Raw genomic sequence first — 20,746 nt, 5'->3', positions numbered from 1 at the left:
TTTCTGCCATGCACAGCCATTTATAACGCAAACAGCCAAGGCAAATCAGATGTCCTCTGTCAGTGACACAGGTTGGCTGTGGTTGGGAAGTGCATTGTGAGAAGAGCACGGGTGTGTTTGATTTGCACAAAGGTGTGTGTGTGTTGTGTGCAGTGCTGGATTAAGCCTTATGAAGGCAGTCGAAATCTTGGGGGGGGGGGTTCTCGGCACTCTCTCTAGTGGGATAACACTGAATTAAGAAAGCTTGATTGCAATTTTCTTTCCAGATCAAATCAATATTATTTTGATCCGTTGTCGCGGGACCCCTAAAAGGCATGGGGTCTGTAGGCCAGTGCCTTCTCTGCTTATTTGGTAACTCAGCACTGGTTGTGTGTGGTGGTGGGGGGGGGTTGTTTGCTGTATATTGGGTGCCTTGGAAGTATATTGGGTGCCACTGAAGAAGATGCTGCAACTATTGCTCTGGCAGGGGCAAAGGGAAATATAGCCAAATAAAGGGAGCAACCCACCATAGGCAGTGCAGGTATGGATACTTGTATAATATTCCCCTTATTAGATAATTAGGGGCATCACACTGACACCATAAAACACTTCTGCTGGTATGCTCCCAGGTGTCTTTTCCAGGTTTTGCTTTTAGCATTGAGACCGAAGAGACCACTTAACCCCATAGATTCCTGCTCAAGGCACAGCCGACAGTACTATATGCCCCAGAGCTGTGTTTAGTTTTCAACAGAAACCAGGCTTTGTAGTGTTGCAGCTCCAGCACCCCAGAATCAATTACCAGCTGAAATTAGACAGGCCCCCTGGAATCATGATGCCCAGGTGAGTGCTGAACACATTTTTAAGAAGGCTTCCCCAGTCATTTACGAAATATTAATTGTACATCTGTAGAAATGCCTTTATTGGTTTTAAGAGTTAGTGATGTATGGAAGTGAGAGCTGGACCGTAAAGAAGGCAGATCGCCAAAGAATTGATGCTTTTGAATTATGGTGCTGGAGGAGACTCTTGAGAGTCCCATGGACTGCAAGAAGATCAAACCTCTCCATTCTGAAGGAAATCAGCCCTGAGTGCTCACTGGAAGGACAGATCATGAAACTGAGGCTCCAGTACTTTGGCCACCTCATGAGAAGAGAAGACTCCCTGGAAAAGACCCTGGTGTTGGGAAAGATGAAGGGCACAAGCAGAAGGGGACGACAGAGGACGAGATGGTTGGACAGTGTTCTCAAAGCTATCAGCATGAGTTTGACCAAACTGCGGGAGGCAGTGGAAGACAGGAGTGCCTGGTGTGCTCTGGTCCGTGGGGTCACGAAGAGTCGGACACAACTAAATGACTAAACAACAACAACAACAAAGGAAGGTTTTGTTGCTTTTAGAAATATTTATTTCATTTTTATATTGTAGACCACTTAGATGGCTTAGTGCCATGAAGCGGTTTATAAACTGGGAAAATAAAAAGTGTAAATAAAATATTGCAGATTTTCTCCAAATAATGTTGGAAGACTCAGGCCCTCCACACAACCGCACTGTACATAAAATAAAATAAAAACACTTACCGATCAATTACATAGAAGTTGTCACCATCATCACCTTGATCAATGACATGCTCCCCTCCTTCAGTCAACTTTTCAAACATGGCATCTAATACCTGAGACATCTGCTCCTGTTAATCAAGAATATTCATTCATTTGTTGCATTTATTGCTCTCTTTTCTTTCCAGGAGCTCAGAGCAGTTCCACGACCCCCATGTCTATCCAAGAAGCTAATTTAAAGGCTACTCTCAAATGCAATGACTTAAGATTTAAAAAAAGAAGGGGGGAAACATGACTCATTTTTGTGACCAGTTGTGACATGCATCTGCTTCCCTAAGCCCAGGTTGTGTTTTTAGTTTATTACACTGGCACTTAGGTCTGCTTTAGACATGATGCGGATGAGGAGACAGCCTACCATCTCTGGAGGAAATCTCTCCTCCTTTCCTCTTCCAGTGTCAGCTGTGATACAGCATTCTCTCTCTAAGCAGATTCTGAAGCTGGTTTACCAAGGGTAAAATTAAACTTGATCAGCACAGTGCAGACATAATAATAATGCAGATGAAGAGAGGCAAAAAGGAAGCAGGGGGTGAGCACTCATTTTAAATATGATTAAGAAGTTGGCAGTACAGTATATTATGTTTGCTTCAGGCTTCAGTCTTGAGCTCATGTGCACCTGAACAGTTATTTTCCTTGACTTTCTAGATGTAAGATTGCAGTCATGTCCACCTGAAAACGAAAAGGAAACTTACCCCCAGGCCATTTATAGTATAGATAGGGCCTCTCCAACATAACACAGTCAAAGTGTGTTTCTTAAATGATCATATGTGACAAATTATAACTGAAAATGTAATTTCTAAAAAAAACACCTTAAAAATCTACCATGGCCAATTTCACCAGTGAGTTTAAATATTTGCTTTCTCTTTATAGCTTGGTTTGTATTGAACTCAGATAACACAGCAGCATAAAATCAGCATTTAACCCAAACGCAACACAGTGAAAGGGTATCAGCTAAATTTTGGTCTGTAACCTGTAACCCTTTCCTAGACTATGGTCAATATCTTCATCATCTTCCTCTTCCATACTCCCCCCCCCCAACAATACTCATTTCAGAAACACTGTTATGAAGTGATGTGCTTTAAAATTAAAATAAAAAATTGGCATCAATTACAACAAAGGGAAACTTTGCAGTTTCTGGTAGCCTCTCAAGGGGACTGAAAGGGCATTGTTTGCTAGACACATCCTAGGACTCCCACACACATACACCACAAAAAAACCATGCCAATGAAAATAAAGAGGAAAAAGCTGGAGAAAACTTGTTCACGTGAAAATTTTCAGCACATTTCAAAGAGGGAGCCCATTTTTCTGTTCAAATTTTAAATTTTAACCAAAAGGAAATTGCCTTTTTTATGCAGTGCAACCAGCTTCAGTAGATTCAAAGACCCATTTGGCTATCCATTTTAAGAAAAAGTGGTCTGCAAAACACAAGCAGTTAAGAATAATCAGTTTGTCAATGAAAAGAAAAAAAGAGAGGCTTAAAAACCACTGCAAACCAGCAATGTGAAAGGGTTTAAGGTATGCTGAGCCAAGGCTAGGGTCCAAAGCCAAAATATAGAAGCTGTGGGAAGATGGAGACACACAGCCAGAGTTTCATCCCCACTGCCAAAAAAGGCGGCAACTTTCAGGCAGGGAAAACTGTTACACCACAGACAGACGGCAAAGCCCTGGGCTGCATGTGTGTCCTATCATGTCACATGTACAAGATAACAAGATGCTGGCACAGTACACTTCGGGCAACATCCACTATGAGGGCTTTGTGCACACAAAAAGTATCCCCAAAGATGGATAATCATGATTTACTTCGACCATTTCTTTACTGGTCCATATGCTCTAACCACTATACAGTCGAACCTCGGTTGTCGAACGTAATCCGTTCTGGAAGACTGTTCAGCTTCCGAAATGTGTGATGGCCGAGGTGTGGCTTCTGATTGGTTGCAAGAGCTTCCTGCACTCAAGCAGAAGCCGCGTCGGACGTTCAGGTTCCAAAAAACGTTCGAAAACTGGAGCATTTACCTCCGGGTTTTAGGCGTTCGGGAGCTGAGGGTTGACTGTACAGCAAATGGAAACAACAATTTTTTTTACAAAAACCCACAAAAAGTTTACTCCCCCAACCTTCTCTCTCCTTCTGTTCTTCACAAACTTATACTGTCTATAACATTAGTGTCTCACATCAAATATAACTGTAGAAAAGATTAATGGAAAACTGTGACACCATATGCACTTTTCTAATTCAAGAAAATATTTAATAAAAAAACATATTTTTTTTAAAAAAATTCACAATAAAACCATTCATATGACTTACTAATAAATATACAACGATAGTTTTTCCTGTTCTTCCAACACACTTCCCCCCTCGATACCTCTCAGCCTCATGGCTCTCACCTAGGCCTCTACTAACTGACCCAGGCTCACACCCAAGACCCAAACAAACTCATGGATCGCGTGCAAAATCTCACAACGAAGACAATTCCTAAAACCTGCTCATACCACCCGAGTGTCTCATTCTATGGGCAGGCACCAAGGTTCTGTTACTGTATGACCCAGAACTAAAAGGCATAGCAGTTGTCTCTTGCAATAAGCCATTTAAGACAAAAAACGTAATAAATCTGTCTCTCTTAGTAAGCACATACTATATTTAACGATTCAGTAGAATTGTTTAGAATTTGAAATTGAGAAAGCAAAAAGAGCAAGGTTGAGTTAGCTAGCTAATCCAGCTATCTCAACATTCTGGCATACCAGGCAGGGAATTTCATTCGTGTGTGTGTGTGTTGAAAATAGTACTTCTGGCTAACAGCATAACACGAAGGGATGGGGGGCCTGTTGTATTTTTCATTTGTTTATTCTTGTGTGCTTACTAGCTAGCCTGGCTCCTTGCCAATGACCCGCTCTCAATGTTTTCATTGGGTTTCAACACTACTTGCCTCATGCTAGGGGCCATCATGCAGCAGGAACACCCCCCCCCCCATCATTCAGTTTGTACAAACTTCACACACACTCACACTCACACACTACATACGCTACACTTCTGTTATAAATTCATAGAAAATCAACCATATATTGGATTTGCACTGTTCCACTTTTATTTTACTCCATGAAGGAAAGACTACAAAATGGGGAAGGTTTGATACAGGGTGCCATAATCCCTTCACCATACCAGCACATCCACAGGAGCCCTGCCCAGTTGCTATGCGAACCCTGATGATCCCAGACAGAAGACAATCAAGATCACAAAGAACTTGCATATGGGAGTGGATTCAGCACAGACTGGAACAAAGGACAATGATCAGATCTTCCCTCAGGGGGCAGGAAACTGCGACTACCTTTTGTCTTCAGTAAATGACTCATGGGGAGGGGTAGAAGGGAACCAGCCAGGTGACAGGACACTCAGGTTACCACCACAACTCCTCCCTCAACCCCTCCTTTCTGTAATGTATGCATGATGTTTCTGGGGGTGGGCTTGACCTAGAGGATGGGAATTTCAAAAGTTTTTATAAGGTCTTGCACACCATTTTCTATGTCTTTCCTCTCTCCTGCGAGTGAGGGGAACACCCTGCTGCAACAGTTCAACAAAGGCCAAGCCTACAGGCTGCTGATTTGCTCCAACTTACTCTGGTTGGTGTCTTTACTTTTTGTCCAAGGGAGCCCTCGGATTTTTCCGGTAACAATCCCAATTGTAAACATTGACAGTTGGAATTAAATGGCCCCCAGGGAGAGACCCCAAGACCCCAAAAAAGCAGAGTTGGAAGGAGTGATGTCACTGAGTGCAGCCTTTCCTAACATAATGCTGCAGCGATGGGAAAGGTTATGCTTGGCAAATATTCACCTTCTATGTGGCCCTTAAAAATACAGGACTTTCTCAAGATGTGGTGGACCTTGCCATCTTATGCTCCCCCATTGGCTTTCTGGCCCCCAGTTTCTAAACTCCCTGGTCTTTCCACTCCCCTTCTGCCAACACCCCACAGGCCTTTTTGTTTCTAGTCCTTTAGTCACAACATTCCCCCCCCCAACTTTCTTCAACCTTATTTCTCAGCTTTGCATCGTGTCTTCAAGTTCCTGCTTATTATCCCAATGAATAGCAGCCTGCCTTTATTCCACCATCCTAGCTCCTAGTCAGGACCCTGTGCAGATCAGTACCCTTGATTTTCTCTCTCCCTGCCTGCTCCACACACCTTCCTAATTTAAAATAGTCTATCTTCTCTGCCCATCTTTTCTGCAGAATTGTGTCTGACTCCATCTATTCTTCCCTCCGGTTCCTGTTTTTAGGTCCACAGCCAACAATGTGCTTTGCTTCTGCCAACACTTACTTAGCTTCCCTGCCTCTTCTCACTGAGCCTCCCTACCCCACCTCAAATCTCCTTCTCTCCCCTATGGTTTCAGTACCAGCCAAACTGACCTTTCGCTTTCTCAAACTGATGGATATGTTCTATAAACATCCTGTGTTTCATTCCCCTGCATTTAAGCCTTGTAAATGTTCTAAGACCTCGCATCGGTTCAAGTAATAGATGCCACAGGCTTTGTCATCCCTGCTGCTGCTGCCACAAAATCCCTTCGCACATTTCAGTATAGATGATGCTTTGTTCCCATATTATGCAAATAGACCGCACACTGAAGCAAAATGGTTCTGACTAATCCGTAAGTCACCATTTGCTTGCTTTCTAAGAAAGATCTAATACAAGGGAACACTGTTTGCTTGTGCACTTCAGATAAAAATCGACCTCAAAGTGGAGGAAAAGTAATTACAATTCAGGGTTCTGTAATAGAATAGAGATAGAATAGAAATACTTTATTGTCACTGTACCACTTGTTTACAGTGAGATTAAACGAGCCCCCCTCCCCCCCACAATCTCTCAGTCCTTGTTACACTCTCTGTCTGCTATCTTACAGCCACCAACCCCAACCATCAGCTGCAATGTTGCCGTCTTCCATTCAGCAGCCTCACGGCCCACGTTTTTATAAAGAATTCAGCTATACACAAGCTTATTTCAAAATACTACATGGCATGGGGAGGGGTACTATTTAGTACACATACAACACACACTCACACAAAATTTGCAGCCACAATGTGAGAACAATTCCTTCTTGCTTCAAAAGTATGGTTCTGTGAAACAGAATCAATGTCTCCAAATTTTTATGTGTTGTAATGGTGATTTACCTCCAAAGTTGTGTTGTCAGGACAACTTCCACAAAGCGTTACAAAAATCTACACTGTGCCAAATTTCCACAGCAAACGTGGATCTGATGTTGAGACAGAGCCAGTGGCTACACACAAGTTCAACACTTGCTGAGCATATACAACTCTGGTGGTAATTTGGCATTCAGCCTGCAAGGGAAGAGTTGCAGGTGCACAGGAAAGGGATATAGCCTTGCTATAGAGTATACCCTAGACCAAAAGCAGATGATTCAGGTTTATGGAAGGATCCTGTGACCTACTGCTACTGCAATAATTTGAAACTATGGGAGACAAATCTCCCTGGGAGAAACCAGTCCTTTACTTTTTCCTATACTGCTCCTAAATCTCCCCTGCACACATGGGCATTCCATGGTGCGGGGGGGGGGGGGGAGTGCAAGGGAGCAATGTGCCTCCTGGATAATCCCCAGATTTCCAGCTTCCATTTTTTAGAAAGAGTAAGCTTCTAGCATATTTAGAACCTGAGATACAAGACAAAATGCACAGGCACAGTTTTTTCCTGTGAAAAATTAGCCTGTTCCCTGCACCAGTGTTTTGCACACCCATCCACAAAAAAGGTCCTTCAGACACCCATCCCTGCACCTCAATCATCTCTGACAGCTGTCACAGTCAGCAGTTGTAACAGAGGTGCTCGCCACTAAGAGTTTGGGATCCTGGAGAAGACACAGTATTTAATAGGTGTCACAGTCAACCCAATAGTGACACAAATGCTACAAAAACAGAGTGAAATTAATCCATACAGTCGTACCTTGGAAGTTGAATGGAATCCATTCCAGAAGTTCGTTCAACTTCCAAAACGTTCAAAAACCAAATCGCGGCTTCTGATTGTCTGAAGGAAGCTACTGCAACCAATCAGAAGCTGCAGAAGCCCTGCCAGATGCTCGGATTCCAAAAGAACGTTCGCAAACTCAAACAATCACTTCACTTCCAGGTTTGCAGTGTTTGAGAGCCAAAGCGTCCGAGTTCCAGGGCGTTCAGTATCCAAGGTACGAATCTACTTGCTATACGCTAGTACCCTTTGTGCACCGATTTTCCACATTACAGAACTGACTCCAATACTCCCGGCAATACATGAATATCAGACTACCAGAAATTGCTTTCTACTGAGTCAATCCATTCACCCATCTGGGTCAATAGAGTCTACAATGACTGAAAGTGGCTCTTCAGAGTTTCAGACAGCGTTCCAGCGCTACCTGGAGAAGCCAAGGACTGAACTTGGAACCTTTTTATTTTCAAAACTACCTTTGAGCTATGCCCATTCCCAGCTCATAAGCATGATTATTATAGCTTTGAGGACTCCACTTTTCTGCTACAACGCACAGATCTTCATCAAGCTAGAGACAGGAAAGCAGGAGCCTTCGATACGCACACAGCCCCTAGCAGAAATGCAGCAGATTGTGTCTAGATGGTTAAAAATAAATGCATACAGTCATACCTCGGGTTACAGACGCTTCGGGTTGCGCACCCCACCAAACCTGGAAGTACTGGAACAGGTTACTTCCGGGTTTCGACACTTGCACATGCGCAGAAGCGCTAAATCGCGCTTTCTGCATGCACAGAAGCACTGAATTGAAACCTGCGCATGTGCAGACGTGTCGCTGCGGGTTGCGGATGCTGGGGGTTGCAAACGTGCTTCCCGCACGGATCACATTCGCAACCCGAGCGCCCGCTGTATTAAGTTTGGAGTAGAGCAACTAGGCAAAAATGCAAAATAGATTAAGTGACATCAATGTTACTCTAAACAACTTTTATAAAATATCAAGTTCATACAAGCAAACACATTCATACTACATGGGCCTTTGGAAACAAAGAATATAATAATTCTAACAGCTTATCTTAAAAGAATGTTGGTATTGTTTGTTACAGACAATACTATACCTTCTCTTGACACCAACTTTCTTAATGATTTGTTGTTAAAGGAACAAAGCCCCGGAATCATGCTTCATCTCAGAATTTCCCTGAAAGATGAATCTCTTAAGTGTTTCTGGGATCCGTAAAAGAAATAAAGTCACCACTTACTGGATCTAGGTTCTTAAATAGAAGTATGTCTTTGCAAGCTTCTTGCAGTCTGTTTCTTTGATCATCTGTTTTGGGGTGAATAATCTGGAAGAAATAATTGCAATTTCTATTTCACTTCTCTTAGTCTTAAGAAAAATGATCCTAAAAGAGGCCAAAGGACAATTTAGATGAACACTCCTGGAAAGCGAGATATAAATCATACTACTAAACAAACATTGTCAGGGAAATAACTGAGACTTTCAGAATTTTAAATCAATCTCAAATTAAAAAGACACAGCACAGGAATGATGAAAGGAAACTTTAGTCTTTGATTCCTATCAAAGGGAAATTACAATAAAGATGATGGTGAAAGAAAAGGGTTTTTTAATTTATATTTTAACACATTTTTCAAAAACTTATGTGATACAACTTCTATTAAGGAAGTTATGTGATACAACTTCTATTCAGGTACTTCCTGAATTTGTCTTCCAATAATACAAACATACATTTAGTCTACAAAGTCAACATACCCTTGATTCAGTTTCATCCTCTTCTTCATCAGGATTATAAGCTTCTGCGCACACTACAAAAACAATGAAAATATGAACTGAGTTTCAAACCAAATGCTCTCAGAATTCTATTTTGAGACCAACATTCAGTGGTGAACATTTAGAATTGTGTTATTTTGTTGTAGCTTGTTGTTTATCGTCTTGCATTTCTCGAAAGAAAAGCACCTGAAATGCACAAATCAAAACAAGTATATTTAAAAAGAAAGAGAGACTTTATGCAAATATATGATTCCCTTTGAAGGTAGTGGCCATAACATATTTAGTGGCCAGACTAAATATGTTACCCTCAGCTGTTCTTGAAGGTAGATATCAAAAAATTCCATTCGAGAATCGGCTCTGCCCCTGTGGAGCTGGCTATGTAGAGACGGTGTCACACATTCTCTTGTCTTGCTCCCTATATAAAGATTTCAGGGACGAGACCATTACGCCGCTCCTATCTGCCATCCCGGGCCGCTCTTGCGAAGCCAAATTGTTCTCACTCCTAGCCGACCAGAACAGCTCGACAACAGAGAAGGTTGCCAAATTTATTGAGAGAGCAATGAGACTGAGAGCTGTTATCTGAATGACACCAGTGTCGTCACCTGGATTCCTCGCCTAGGATCTTATGATTATTATCATTATGTTTTATTATTATTATTTTATTACTTCTGCCAAGTTTTAAGTACTGAGATTATTAATTTACCTAGGGTTTTAATAGGTCACAAGATTTTATGGTAACTATATCTGTAATGTATTTCTGTTGGTGTTTGTCCTTTGATGCTATGGCCTGTCGGCTACGCAAATAAAGTATTACCCTCTATTACCTTACCTTTGTATATTTCTTTCATTGGGCCAAAAGAAGCCAGCTCCTTCAATCTTTCCTATGGAATATCTTCTAGATTCTTCCAATAAATTTTGACCAGGCTCAAACAAACACAGGCCTCAAAGTGAGCACCTTGGTAGTATGCCAGTCCCATTACCCAACACTCTTGTCTCATGCAAGCTGAGATGCAGACAAAAGGCTTCATTAACCCTCTTTTTTCCCCAGTGCAAAGAACAAGTTTCGACTGTATTTCTTGAGACACCTCACTGCCATTTCCCGATGATCTGGCTTGCGCATGGCAACAAAAGGCGAAGAGGTATAAAATAGGTGCTCCACCGAAGCTACATTTGCGTGCCTGTTTCTGCTGCTGCCATCATGTGAATGAAGCAGTATGAAGATGGATGCCACACAAAAAAATGCAAAATGCAAATGCTCAGAAATACTTGGTTCTTGATTATTATATTGTGCATGTGTCAGAGTTCTGTCCCAGCAATGGAAGAAAATCCATTGCTAAGCACCAACATTACCAGGATTGAACCATGACACACACAATAGATGCTCCCAAGAGTCCTGGCTGGAATGGGTTGGCTCCACCTACTAAAGCACAAATCCCTTCTATCAAACTAGTGCGGTCATCCTGGGCACATCCAGGAATTTGCCTCTATCCGTCTGTCATATGTTAGAAAGCACACAGCACCATATTCAAAACTTGTGATTTTATTTTAATTCCCTAGGTGTAGAAGTCCGAATCCCAGCCATGTCTACGTAAGCATCTTCTCTCCTACTTCCTATTTCACATTCCGTAACACAATAGATTCCATCACAAAATGTCTGCATAGCATTTTGTCACTAAATACATGTTGCAAGAGGCACCATCTTCAAAGAGGCATTCCCTCCTGTGTGTGGTTATCCATGGGTTTTTCTCAGCACACCTTTTTAAGCAAAATATTTTTAATTGAAACAATCAGCCAACGAAACGTTGCAGTCCAAGGTTTCAAGTTCATTCCTCACCAATTATTTGTTTATCAAACTGGCAGTATCGCCATTTTTGAAGCTGTACCAAGGTTTACGTTCTTCTGTGAGCCATGTTTGCACACTTGGCCAGAAGCGTAGTTGTTTGCTTACAATATCTCACATCTGGTATCTGGCTGCATATATATCATAACATAAAAGTTCAGCCAATACTTCTTCCACACAGAAGGTATTTCTTTGTCAATCTGCATAGTGTTGCGTTAGGACTACCTTGCATTAGAAATGCTAAATTTCTTCTTATTCAAATCCTTGAGCATATCCAGGACTATATATTTTATGTGAAGGAAGTCATAAAAGTTATTTTATGTTCAACAGTAGCTCCTGATATAAACAAGGGAGATCAAATGCTCTAAAACAGTGATTTTCAACCAGTGTGCCTTAGCACCCTGAGGTGCCTTGAATGATGGTCAGGAGTGCCACAGGCACACAGGCACACTGGCCTCTGTCCCTCTTTCCTTCTCTCCCTCCTCTGATGCCCTCTTGCATCTCTGCCACCCAAAGGCTTGCACAGCTGTTTGTTGCAGCAGCCCTGGCTACAAGCTCAGCAGGTGAATGGTGCCTCTGGGGCTGGCCAGGGGGTGCTGGTTGGCCCAGCCAACCACTCCGCCAGCCCTTGCTGTTGGGAATGGACAGACAAGTCCCAGGCCCCTGCAGGACAGTGTACGGAGGCATCTCTCTTTGGGGCTGGGCAGGGGGAGCAGCTCAGAGACCAGGGCAGCAGCAGCAGCAGCTGCCCGGAGGACTCCCAAGGAGAGGGGAGGCTGAGGGAACATTCCACAAGGAAGGGTGTTCTAAAAAGGGTGAGGGGCTGCCAGCTCTGCAGGCAAGGGGTGACGCAACTGGGCTCCTGAGTCCCACAGGGCTGCTGCAGAAAGAATGCAGTTGGTCAAGGGAGCCGTGGGCCGAAAAGGGTTGAAAACCTCTGACCTAAAGCATTTTTAACACCATCAGCCATAGCCCCTATGTTGTCACTTGATAGCTGCACGTTCGTAGCCTTAGCAGCCAGCAGTCCCAAATAACTGCATTTATAAGTTTCCTTTTGTAGGTCTCATATACACAACCATTCAGCTCATTAATCCTCACATCAGTCCTGCAAGTGAGGTTTCTTTTTCCAAAATTTAAAACTGAAGCACTGACGCATCCAAGACAAAAGTGCACAGCAGAGCTGAGATGTGAATTCTAGTCTCCCTAGGGAGGTCCCTCATACATCACCAAAGGACAGGACTAAAAAGAACTTAACCTGGCATATACCAAGTTATATGCACGCATGCAAATTCAGAAACTAGAATTTAAACAGAAATGCAATACCTCTCATCACATGGGGGAAGACTCTGATCAAGTGACCTGCTCATTCTTCTGCCTAGGGGTTAACTGCTGGTAGGCAAGGCCCTGCTGTTCTCCTTTATCTTTCAACAGGACTTGGACCAGACAGCCCTTTAAACAGTTGACCTTCTCCTGAAAAGCAGGATACATCGCTACCCTGAGCTCCCCAGTTTGAATTCGTCACTCTGTTTAGAGCCTTGGCTCTTAGCCATTTGGGGCTCCATGTACTTCTCATGGAGAGCCAGTGTGGCGTAGTGGTTAAGAGAGGAAGACTCGTAATCTGGTGAACCGGGTTCGCATCTCCGCTCCTCCACATGCAGCTGCTGGGTGACCTTGGGCCAGTCACACTTCTCTGAAGTCTCTTAGCCCCACTCACCTCACAGAGTGTTTGTTGTGGGGAAGGAAGGGAAAGGAGATTGTTAGCCGCTCTGAGACTCCTTCAGGTAGTGATAAAGCGGGATATCAAATCCAAACTCTTCTTCTTCTCATTTGAGGGCAGTCTTGAACCACCAACTACTGTTTTCTCCCATGGCTTACTTTAAGTATGCAAGAGTATATGCATGCATTCCATTTTGGAAACATCATGCTTGCAGTGGCTGCAAAAATAATAATGAGGTGTGGATGGGTTTGCTTGTTTATTAAAAAAAAGTTCTAGGCTACATTTTAATAAAACTGTCAAAAGTGGTATGCAGGTAGATAATAGAAACAGTCACAGTATACATGGAACAACTGCACGTAAAAAATATTCAGCAAAAGGATAAAAGCTAATCAGCCTAGTTGCATTCCACGATGGAAGGCCTGGGAAAATGGAAACAATCTTTGCTTAACTCCAAAAAAAGACAACAAAGTTGGGCGCCAGGCAAACCACTCCATAAACAGCTTGCCTGAAAAGGCCTTCTCTGTCTGGTCATCAGCCACCTAGCTTCAAATAATGTAAACATTTGGGGAAAGTTATAAAAATCCAAAGCTTAAGCAGCTGTACCATTGCACATGCATCTACATACAGTGTCTATTTTGGGGAGAATGGGGCTTTTAGCAGTCATGATTTTGTGCAAGGTGAAATTCAAAAAGAACTGCATCAATCACTGTAGTACAATAGGTCCTGTACCGCAAGAACAAATGGAAATAAGATTACTTTAGAAGCTAATCAAGATGGAAATAGGTGGCTCTAAGGTTACAGAGAAGGTAATGTTATTCATACTGTAAATCATCTTCTTCTTGGTGGAAAGGAAAAATTAAGAGTAATTTCAATGCCCAATACATAATGCATGAGATCACTTACATAATCAGAAGATGGGGAAATGAACTGAATCAATAAGAATGTCATAATTTCTACAGTATTAAATAAGGATGAGGGGAAATCATAAGTTCCTCATAACAGATCATCCTGGTGATTTTAATAGGTTTCCCACTAAATGCAGAATACCATTCTGCAAATTTCCATGTAAGTGGTCAGTCTTTGGTTTCAAAGAGCAGATTTTTAAACATGCATAGAGCTGAATCCAGCCTGAGGCTGCAATGTTATGAACACCTGAAAGCAGGGGAGCCTGGCAAGGAGGGGGCGCAACCATGCATGTGGCCTCCTGGCAACGGTGTTGCTGCACCAACTGGGAGGTGGAAGGGTGAGGCAGTGGGGAGATCAGCATAATGCATGCGCAACCACAGAATCATGCCAACGTTCACCAGCAAGCACAGCAACACCACTCAAGGATGTGTGGCTGGCAACGTCAACCCTGCCCTATGGGGATCCCTTGCAGAAGACCACAGTGCCTGGAGAGCGTCAGGTCATGCATCCATAACAGTGACCAGAGGAGGAATGATTGGCAGGAGGAGTGCAGAGAAGAAACGCCATAGTGCATCTGCAACAGCACAACTGGACAACTTCATTTGCCCCAGCTGCAACGAAACAGGTCTCTCCTGTATTGGTCTCTAGTAGCAAGCACTGCAACCTTCTAACAGCTTGACCTCACCCCCAAAAGGCACACTTCTCTGAGACAGACAGGTGCCAACAAACCCAACAAAACACCATTTGTCTTTTTTTTTTTTAAAAAAAAGATATTTATTAAAATTTTCAACATGTTACAAAAATTAGAAAGAATAAAGAAAAAAAAGAAAATACAAAATAAAAACAATTAAAAACAAATCAGTCTTTCCATAGCTTATCTTTCATTTGCTTGTTTCCCTGACCTCCTCACACCTCCCTTTCTTGTATTCCAGTTCAATTGGTTAATTCAGCAAATCCTTTCCCTCTTTAATTTTATCTTAATCTTTTATCTTAATATATTAAAACTTTAGATTATCACCCGTTAACAATCCATTTTTACATGTTCCTTAGCATTGCTGCTAAAAAATCCCACTTAACTTCAATCCAGCATCGTTCTAACATTCTTTAATTTTACAATGTTTCTGTAAGTAGTCTTTAAATTTCTTCCAATCTTCTTCCACTAACTCTTCTCCCTGGCAAAACACCATTTGTCTAAGCTACAAAGCACTACACAGGTGAATGTTTGAGCATTTTATATGAAGCTTGGCCTACCAACAGAGAAAGAAAGATGTTTTCTCACTTGTGGGGCGCCTACCCTGAGAAATCCACAGTTCTGCCCAGTGTTACAAACTGGGAGAGAAAAGCTAGGAGCCAAATGGCTTCTGGGACTTGGGTTGTGGGCGCCAAAACAGAATGTCTAGTCACCCCCCCCGGGGGGGGAGGAGTCGGCAACAGTTTTTATTTATTATTTTGATAAGCAAAATAAGCAGTTCACATAAGTGACTACATTTTTAGCAGTTTCGTGTTTACAATAAAAATACTGGTACCGTGCTTCAGTTTTCAAAACACTCAACTCCTTATTGTTAAACTCCTTAACATATTGTCTATCCTTAACATAGACTCAAGGTGTCAAGTAGTCCTTGAATGTCAGCCAGGCGAAAAAAATGGCACCCAGACTTTATGAGGTGCTCGCAAATGGAGAATTTTTAGATGCAAAATGCGCCTGGTGCCCTGCTAATTTCCCACCTATTCTGTGAGGTAACAAAATGGTCCCATGTAGTATGTAAGGGGCTGCAAGTGAAGGAGGAAATAATAATAATAATAATAATAATAATAATAATAATAATAATAATAATAATTTATTATTATTATTATTATTATTATTATTATTATTATTATTATTATTATTATTATTATTATTTATACCCCACTCATCTGCCACTCTGGGCGGCTTCCAACAAAAATTAAAAATACAGTAAACCACCAGTCATTAAAAACTTCCCTAAACAGGGCTGCCTTCTATACCATGACTGTATCTGATCAAAGAATCTATCTTTACTTTTTATTTAATGAGAAAGACCTAGTTTGGGACTAACAGCAACCCGCTGTGTAGCTAACATTCCTTTCCCCTTTATTTTCTCACTGCCCCTTGCAGCGTCCCAAGGCCTGCCTGTAACTCGCACTGTCCTAGTTCCAGATGTTATAAACAAGGGTCTAAAAGCTTAAAATAACCATGCTTGAAAGTTGCCAGATTACTATACAATTCCATGTGTTTCGTGTCTCTACTAGTGATCTTGTCAGCTGTCAGGTGTGAAGGGAAAAAATCTGTTTGCTGAGCAGGTTGAGTCGCCAAGTGTTTTTCCCCCTGCCCGCAAACAGTTAACTTGCAATGGCTCCTGATGGGCCACAGTTCCAAGGGAGGCAGTTGGCAGTTTGGGGGGGGGGGGAGTCACCACCATGTAATGTGTGGTTCTTAACTGAACTTGTTCTTTAAAACTTGTGTGGTAATTTTTGTTGTTGTTGTTGTCAGTTAAACTGGCACGTCTAGATCTTGTGGCAGCAGTGAGCGGAACTAAGCACGACCAGGGGGCTTGACTTTTCCGGGCAAAATTTAAGTTACGGAAAAATCTTAATTTACCTTGTGAATTCACATAATTTTAGCAGGTACTGGTGCTGCTGCATATTAATTGGTGGCCGTGGTGGGATTCCAGAGCATAAGGTGCCATAACGGCTTCATACAAGCCTCACAGTTTGTTGGAAAGTGATATAGAGTAGGTATGAACACATGGGCTTGTTATTCTATTCTTCTTTCTCATTTGCAAGGTTAGCCACATCACTAGTTAGCGTCCTATTTGCTTCTTCGAGCGATCCTCTTGTGGCATCTTTTTCAGCAGGTTCCTGCTTATGCCTTGCCATCATTTCTTTTATTTCTAACTCCTTCATGATCTTTTCCCTTCCCAAATCAGAGTACTGTTCTTCAGCAATGGGGCGAGCCAACTGTTAATGTGATCTCAAGTTGTGCTGCCAAAGAATCTCTTTTGTCCTGCGACTCTGGCATTTTTTATTTTTTATTTTTTTTTGCACTTCTTTATTGAGTTTTGCCTTTTCTTCGCACTCTTCTTTTAGTTCTCGAACTTGAGTTTTATACAGTGTGGGGAAATATTGTTCTGCTTCAAGTTGGTCCTTGAACTGTCCATCGGCATCTTGATGTTCCTTGCAAAGTTCGCTATTCTGCTTTTCCAAGCTGAATTTGATTTCCAAAAGCTTACTTCATCACCTTCATCGCTAAAATTTCGTGAGTTAACAAGGTAAATTAAGACTTTTTCATAAGTTAAATTTTGCCCGGAAAAGTCAAGCCCCCGGGTCGTGCTTAGTTCCGCTCACTGCTGCCACAAGATCTAGACATGCCAGTTTAACTGACAACAACAACAACAAAAATTACCACACAAGTTTTAAAGAATAAGTTCAGTTAAGAACCACACATTACATGGTGGTGACTCCCCCCCCCAACTGCCAACTGCCCCCCTTGGAACTGTGGCCCATCAGGAGCCATTGCAAGTTAACTGTTTGCGGGCAGGGGAAAAAACAATTGGCGACCTAACCGGCTTAGCAAACAAACTTTTCATAGAATCATAGAATTGGAATAGACCACAAGGGCCATCGAGTCCAACCCCCTGCCAAGCAGGAAACACCATCAGAGCACTCCTGACATATGGTTGTCAAGCCTCTGCTTAAAGACCTCCAAAGAAGGAGACTCCACCACACTCCTTGGCAGCAAATTCCACTGTCGAACAGCTCTTACTGTCAGGAAGTTCTTCCTAATGTTTAGGTGGAATCTTCTTTCTTGTAGTTTGGATCCATTGCTCCGTGTCCGCTTCTCTGGAGCAGCAGAAAACAACCTTTCTCCCTCCTCTATGTGACATCCTTTTATATATTTGAACATGGCTATCATATCACCCCTTTTCCTTCACATCAGGTCTCAAGAAGCACAGTATTTCTCTCCCCCCCCCCAATTTCTAGCCTCTTTTCTACTGTGCCAGTAACGAGCTGGGGTGGGGGGGAAGGATTCAGTTTCACGTGCAAGACAAGACAAGAGAGGATTCAGTCTGACCCAAACACCTGCAGTAAATATGAAATATACCATTTCAGTGGATTTCTGGGAAGCAAAGACTCTACCGAAACAACAAAAGAAGCCACATCTTCCAGGACATTCTAACAGGTGAGCAACACATTTCCTCCATTATGTATTTGCAATGCCAGCTGCAAATATTTGGCAGAGACTCTGCAGTTTGAAAACTGGCTGTCCACCTTACTTTTAAGCCCAGTGCAGGCATAACAACGCTGATCTGTTAACTGATCCAGAGCGGGCAGCGGTCTTGCATGCAGCTTCCTCTGCGCAAGCCCCTTTCGTTTAAAAGAATGAGAATTATACAAAAGCACAGCTGATCTGCTTTCTGACGCTCCCATTCATTTCCACTGGAGATGTTCCCAATCCAATATGCCCACGGGTTATAAATATCTGGTACAATAATTAGGCTTACTTGGATGGAAGCAATTTGAGAGCTGCTGCTCCGCCAAGCCCTCATTATCAGGGGCAGATCCCTGTCTTCTCAGAAGATGGCGAACAATTTCTCTCATACTGCTTGCTTCAAGTGTTTTTCCACTCATGCCTATAGCATCTTTAAGCTCATAGAGAAAGAGTTCTATTTCTGTACGAAATAATTTTTACATCATTAAAGAGACCTGCTTACATCACCTCAAAGCGTTCTCCCCAATGCTAAACATTAATTGTTCCACACGAATGCCTTCGGCATATTTTTGGAAAACACTCGAGATGTTAGCAATACTTCAGTATCAATTGTTCATTACTGTACCATTTTGTTCTCAAATCTTCCTACACCTAGCAATAATAATAATAATAATAATAATAATAATAATAATAATAATAATCTAGGCACAGTTTATACTAAATGGGGACTATGGAAGGAATGCAACGTAAAATTATGTTGATCATTCCATCATGGCAAGCATTTCCATATCTCCACTCTCTTTCCTCCAGATCATCCAATCTGTGGATTCCTCTAAAGCCAACTTTGGGCAACAGAGGGGAAGGGGAAAGGAGAAGCCCCTTCGAACAATCGGAAGTCCTTGTGCGGGCTTCCACTGACGACTCATCAGTCTAATCCTGCCCTGTTCTGGGTCTTGGGAGATGTTCCAGAGGAACTTTTGCTGTTCACCCACAGCAAGATGAGGCCCCAAAACCCTCACCGATCACGGTCATCGACAAGAACCTGTGTTTGGGAACAGGACACAAGTTGCTTAAGGCCCTCCAAAATCACAAACTGAGAAAGTCAGAATGCAGGAGGACCACAGCGCCATCAAGGAGCACAGCGTTCATTGACATTTCAATTAGGGGCATTTTCTAAAACCAGCACATTGGTGCTGAGCAACTTGGCAGCTTTGTGAAATGGCTGGACTTTATGTTCGGGGCACTCGTGATCATCATTAATATATTCTGCAATGACCATACAGTTGCCTTATGCCAAGTCAGATCGCTGGTCCACCCACTGCATAACTGTCTCCTTCAGCATTTAAGAACATGGTGCCTTCCAGATGTTTTGGACTGTGACTCACATTAAAGATAAAGGTAAAGGACCCCTGGATGGTTAAGTCCAGTCAAAGGTTTGCTATTGGGAATAGTACCAGGAAGCCTAAAGGAAGAAGACAAGACATTATACTTATACGCAACAGTAGCCGCAAGGCTATAGATTGCGGAAAATTGGAAAAGTGGTATTATACCGACAAAAATAGAGTGGCTTGCCAAAATATTGGAGTACTATAATATATCCAAAACAATGGGAGAATTTGGAAGGATCTCAAAAGAGAAGATAGACAGGGACTGGAAGGTGTTTAAAGGATACTTGCAAAACCATACTGAAAAATCAGAACTATTAGAATAAACAAGTTCTGTTTCAAATACTGAAATACTAAATAAGATGGATAACAATATGTAATAGAAAAAGAAGTATGAAATTAGGTTAAAGGTGTGTGAAAGAAATAGAAGTGGAAAAAAATTGCAATTGAGTAGATTGGAAGTCTAACACAAAGGTGTGGTGAGGGGTGGTGGATGGTGATGGGAAAAGGAATTATCTGTGGTATTGAGTGTAGGTATGTTTGAACATTTTTAAGGATTGTATGAAATGTATGTTTGTATGCTTGTATATTTGCAATATATGTGTATTAATGCTGAATTATTTTAACAATAAAAACTTTTCAAAAAAAAAAAAGTCCAGTCAAAGGTGACTATGGGGTTGTGGTGCTCATCTCACTTTCAGGCCAAGGGAGCCCGGAGTTCATCCACAGACTCACTTTTTTTTGACTCACATTAGCCCCAGCCATCAAGGCCAGACTTCGCTTATGGTGAAGGCAGGATATACAGTGTTAAAAAATCAACCAATTCCTTTCACTGGTAGTGCCAAGGGATCGAACCTGGGATGTTCTGCATGCTATGGTCCAGCTTAAGCATGGATAAGCTCAGCTGGATAGACTATGGTGCTGATAACACCAAGGTTGCAGGTTCAATCCCCAAATGGGACAGCTGCATGATCTTGCATTGCAGGGGATTGGACTAGATGCTAACAGGTTAAACAATAAATTTACAGAGAGAAAATTCAAACCCAATGAGCTGTTCCTGCTCATGTGGAAGGTGGGGAGTAAAAAAAATAAAATCCTTTTGGAAGCCAACTCTCATACTGTGGGGACCCTAGAGTGCCTTAACCTTGGGAAGAAACTTTCTGGGAGATGCAGAAGACTTCCTGTCCTTCTGTGTAAATTAAGCAGAAGCTCACAAAATGAAACCGTGGGCATCTGACGGTGAGTGGCCACTGTAAGAATGGTTTGCTTAGCTACATGGGCCACAGGCCTGATCCAGAAGGACTCTTCTTATGTTAGCCTGGTGTTACGGTTATAAAAATATGAGCAGATGAG

The 20,746-nt window shown here is 42.3% G+C and overlaps 1 protein-coding gene across 1 annotated transcript in view; it reads right to left on the bottom strand.

The window, feature by feature from the left end:
- The window catches only part of PRKAR2B (protein kinase cAMP-dependent type II regulatory subunit beta), a 65,984-nt gene that overhangs the window by 6,660 nt on the left and 38,578 nt on the right, over nt 1–20,746 (bottom strand). The window contains exons 3-5 of the mRNA XM_083399948.1: nt 9,300–9,352; nt 8,791–8,874; nt 1,551–1,657 (exon numbers count right to left, since the gene is read on the bottom strand). Coding sequence (XP_083256074.1) covers nt 1,551–1,657; nt 8,791–8,874; nt 9,300–9,352 — 244 coding nt within the window. The remainder of the gene's footprint in view (nt 1–1,550; nt 1,658–8,790; nt 8,875–9,299; nt 9,353–20,746) is intronic.

This window comes from Podarcis tiliguerta (assembly GCF_965153285.1).
Source record: "Podarcis tiliguerta genome assembly, chromosome: 10".
Classification (NCBI taxonomy): Eukaryota; Metazoa; Chordata; class Lepidosauria; order Squamata; family Lacertidae; genus Podarcis; species Podarcis tiliguerta.
The sequence above is the reverse complement of the archived record's forward strand: the minus strand, read 5'-3'. Positions and strand labels throughout refer to the sequence as shown.